We start from the raw sequence: 4,246 nt of genomic DNA, 5'->3' as shown, positions 1-4,246 counted from the left end.
AGCCCGGCTCCTCCCCCTGTGCCGCGGGGCTGAGCCGGGCAGCCCGGCTGGGGCCTGCTGGGGCCCGCAGCTGCTGCCGAGATGCAGGGAATGCTGAGCACCGCACCGGGCTTGAACCATCCCTGTCCGCTGGAATCGCGCTGCTCAGTTCCCAACGTCGGCTGCCTCGTTTCCAAAACGCAGTTAACTGTGAATGTCAGGAAATGCTGTAGTTCAGCAAATGAACTGGGCCATCTTGTGCTGTGAGAGGATATAGAAATGCAGCATGCTACTCGTGTATAATCTCAAAAGCTAACAAGAGTCCGTACACTTTCAAAAATAAACACGAGGGAATAGGAAAAAATAATTGGTGAGACTAGTGCAAACCAAGGCTCTCATCTGATTTCAACTTTGTGAGGAAGAAGAGCAAGGCGGGTCCTTTTTTTGCTTGGTACTGAGAGATCTGCGGTTTATGACCCTGACAGGGAAGTCATTCCATTCGTGACTGAAGAGAAATGAAGCGGAGGGAGAAGTCAGGCAGCAGAACTTACTCTTAGGATCCTCTCTGCTGTGTCAGAATGTAAGCAGGGAACTGCCCAAGGACCGGAAGGATTGAAGGACCACAAAAGGGATGGTAAAATTGGGTAGCAGTGTGATGTGATGGTGAAATAACATATCCACTGAGACATCCTGATAACCTCGGGGAATGCAAGTATCCAGAGAGATCCCTGAGCTGGACTAAGTCACTTTGGGCCTCTGCTTTTGATTTTAGGCTGATTTGTTAACAGCACGTTGTCTAATACCTTCACTTAATGTAGGTCACGTCTTCCAGGTAGGGTGGGGGATCTCCAAAGTTCTGTTACGTCTCCTGGAAAGATGTAGTTTAATATGACACCAGAAGATTCTCATCACATGAAGTACTGTTTAAAGAGTTTATTATTTTGAACCCTTTATACGATATTTCACGTGACGGGAACCCCTTTAGTTTATTTCCAGTTTGCCTGTGTCTGATATGTAATTTGGAGTCGTACTGCTTTTCTTGTGATACTGGGTGTAATGATGGGAGCCTGTTGGGAGATTGTGTTTTTGTAGCATCAAGAGGAGTTTGGATCAACTAGAATGTATTTAAGATTTTGAAACACTGTATGTGGAGGGTTAAACAAGGAGGTCTTGAAACTCTTCTGCTTGCCAGTTCTAGGATTTGATGTAGCTATTTGTGACGGCAAAAAAATCGCATGTTGATTATGGCAGAAATTTTTTTTAAAAAGCGCCTTTTTCCCCTGACTTCAGTGGTCTCTAGGCACCTGAAATCCTTCAAGGATCTGAGCCACTGCTGGTGATTCAACAGTGTGCAGAAGGCCTTATTCTCTCTCTCTCATGGGTGTAAAACTCGCAGACCACTGGTGAATTGTACTGCAGTGGAGCGGGTATGATATTCTACCTACACAGTACGTCCCAGTCGATGTGTGGTGTCAGCGCTGAGAGCCAAGTCAGTAGGTGAGGAGATGCGATGTAGCACCATTAGTCAGCCGGAACGGTATTCTTTCTTCGTAACGCTATCAGCTTTTCTTTCAAAGCTGCTGTGATATATTTTGAGAGGAGATTGGGATATCATTGAAAAAAATGAATATTGCATTCTTGCATTTTTTCTGATTGTTGTAAATATTTTGCCACTAGGTATGAGCATCCTTCAGAGGAAAGAGGACATCTTCTCAGACTGTAAAAAAAAATTCTGGAATACATATAAGGTGAGGCAAGCAATTTACTTATCTCCCAGCTAAGCAAAAAAATAATATTGTGGATAAAATACTTCCTCCCACAAGCTTTCTCTCACTCCATTCTTTGATTATGTGTAGGAAGCTTTAAGTACCAGCAGTCTTGTGCAGTCAGGGTAGTCTGGAGCAGGCACTGCTGCCAGATGGGTGAAATGATGCCATTTTAAAAAACGTACAGTGTTTATATGTACAGCGCTTGCACCCACCTCTGTTTGAATGACAGCCCTACAGTACAACACTGATTAAGACTGTACTACCTTTTATCTTATGAAGTACCCACATGCCAGTGTTAGGTAGTAATGCTGTTGAGAACACTTACATGAACACCTGTTAAATGCATTAGTTATAGAGACATCTTTTTTAGGAACGGTTTTCAGCCTTTTCAGTGACTGTCTTCTCACATTCAGAAACACAATCCCTTGTTTTAAGAAGACTTTGGTATAAATAGCTGGTTTTGGTTTGCATGCCTGTGTACACAGGACAAAATTATCCATGATACCTTGGAGCTGAGCAAATTAAGATTTTTAAAGATTTCTCAGATGCCGAAAGAATGATAGATTAAAGGAAAAAAATATAATAGAAGGAGAAACTGTGATGCAATGTGGATTTCTCTTCACACTGTGGAACTATATAGGTAGGATAGAAAAGGATTATTTTTATTCCTATGGAGGATGATTCTAAAAACAGTGCCCACTATATCCAATCAAAGCATAAGGTTTCCGTTGACCTTATGTTCTATGAGTAAATTAGCCATTGATTTTTGCAAAAAAAAAAGCCTTTCATGTATGAGTAACTAGCAGGAGCATTGCAAGTGCGAGATAAATAGTGTTCAGTGGTATTTTTCATTCGTGGCTGAAACAAATGTTCATATATTTAAACATTTGTTCACCCATCTGGTAAATGTGCTTATGTATCTGGTGTCAGGTGACTATGAAGACTTAACTGTGCTTAGAGTTTTGTGTTTAAGAGGAGTTAGAATGATGTCTTTGAGCAGCCCACGAATGTGTTGAGAAGTTTAATATTGCAACCTCTGAGCTAAGCACCTGAATTTACTATTGGCAGCTTTTATTAACTTTACTCAAATATGTTGCAGTTTTCTTTAAGTGTGGTAAGAAAAAATTAATGTTTGTGGTCAAAGTCTTTAAGAATAACAAATGATTCATTTTCATTTCAGACGGGGCTGATGTACTGGCCTTTCGTGCAGGTGAGTTTTTAGAGTAACTCAGTGAGCCTTTCTTCCTCATTAAACCTGATCCGAAGCATTCGGGGTGTATGTAACCTCGTGAGAAGTCAGTGGAGTTGCTGGGTGTGTAGGTGTAAGACCTGACAATGCCTGGAGCACTAACTGAGCTCTCTCTCCTTCCAACACAGCTGTCAAACTTCCTTTTGGTCCCTGTTTACCTGCGAACAGCTTACACTGGGCTCTGTGGCTTTGTCTGGGCTACCTTCATTTGCTTTTCCCAACAATGTGGAGATGGCACAGCAAAGTCAGCATTTATGTGGCTCCAAAGAGAGGAGGTCAATGCAGACGAAGAACCATCAAAGAAATAAGAACTTTAGTTCTGAACACATTCCAGATTGTAAAACTGGGTTTATGACAGTCAGTAAACTGCACTGCAGCCTCATTGCTGTGTTTAAAATAGTCATCTCAACATTTGTTGGTTAGTATAAGCAGTGGAACAGTTTGTCTTTGTGCCTGTTTATTTTTCATAAAAGAGGCCAATTGTATATTGGCATTTAATTATTTTCATGCTGCCAACCCATCTCTTCTGGGAACAACTGACTTGCAGGACAATGTAAGCATTTGCACATCAGGTCAGACTGCCTCACTGGGGAGAAATGCTAACTCTAATTTTCAAGCGACATGTAATTGCTAGAAGAAGGAGAATAGAACATGAAATCATCAGTTGTTGGACTTGAAAATTGTTACCATTCCAGGATTGCTTTTGCAGAACAAAGTTTAATGGATTTCTTATCTAAAAAGCGTCACTGAATCTGTTTTCTTCAGGGAAAACAAAAGTGCAGTGGATTGTGGGGACCACTTTTCTAAGGGACAAACTTGCTTTATTTACATGAAAATCTATATAGCAAATGAATTATTTCATAGAATGTGCAAACCTGAAATACATTTCTACATCTTTTATCTTAACTGGGAGAATAAAGATAACTAACTTTGGTCAGATCTTCGGGGTGGATGCTGCCCATTGACACTTGGGGGAAGCATCAGTCTTAAGCAGCCCCTGCACAATGGAACCTAACTGCAGTGAGCTTTTGTTACCTGTGTCAACGACTTCCTCCGCCCCTCAAGGGTCAAAGTATTGAATACATGGCAGTCTTGACACCTTGACTCTTTTCTACTGTTTCGTTATGTTCAAGATACAATTAAGATTTTGAAGAAGAGTGTGGGAAGGAAGGTAATGTGAATGCCAGAATCCATCTCTAAACGATCCAGTTATATATAAGGAACTTCTTTTTCTTCTTCAAATGGCTTT

The 4,246-nt window shown here is 41.2% G+C and overlaps 1 protein-coding gene across 1 annotated transcript; it reads left to right on the top strand.

Annotated features, from left to right (window-relative positions):
- The first annotated feature begins 1,658 nt into the window (after positions 1 to 1,658).
- MPV17L (MPV17 mitochondrial membrane protein-like) lies at positions 1,659 to 3,305 on the top strand. Its single transcript, XM_010160956.1, has 3 exons — positions 1,659 to 1,727; positions 2,929 to 2,958; positions 3,126 to 3,305. The coding sequence occupies exons 1-3, from the start codon at positions 1,659 to 1,661 to the stop codon at positions 3,303 to 3,305; spliced, it is 279 nt and encodes a 92-aa protein (XP_010159258.1).
- Positions 3,306 to 4,246: the final 941 nt, after the last annotated feature.

The sequence above is a fragment of the Eurypyga helias genome, unplaced genomic scaffold, assembly GCF_000690775.1.
Source record: "Eurypyga helias isolate BGI_N326 unplaced genomic scaffold, ASM69077v1 Scaffold52251, whole genome shotgun sequence".
In the NCBI taxonomy this organism is placed as follows: domain Eukaryota; kingdom Metazoa; phylum Chordata; class Aves; order Eurypygiformes; family Eurypygidae; genus Eurypyga; species Eurypyga helias.
This window is presented reverse-complemented; position numbering and strand designations above follow the sequence as displayed.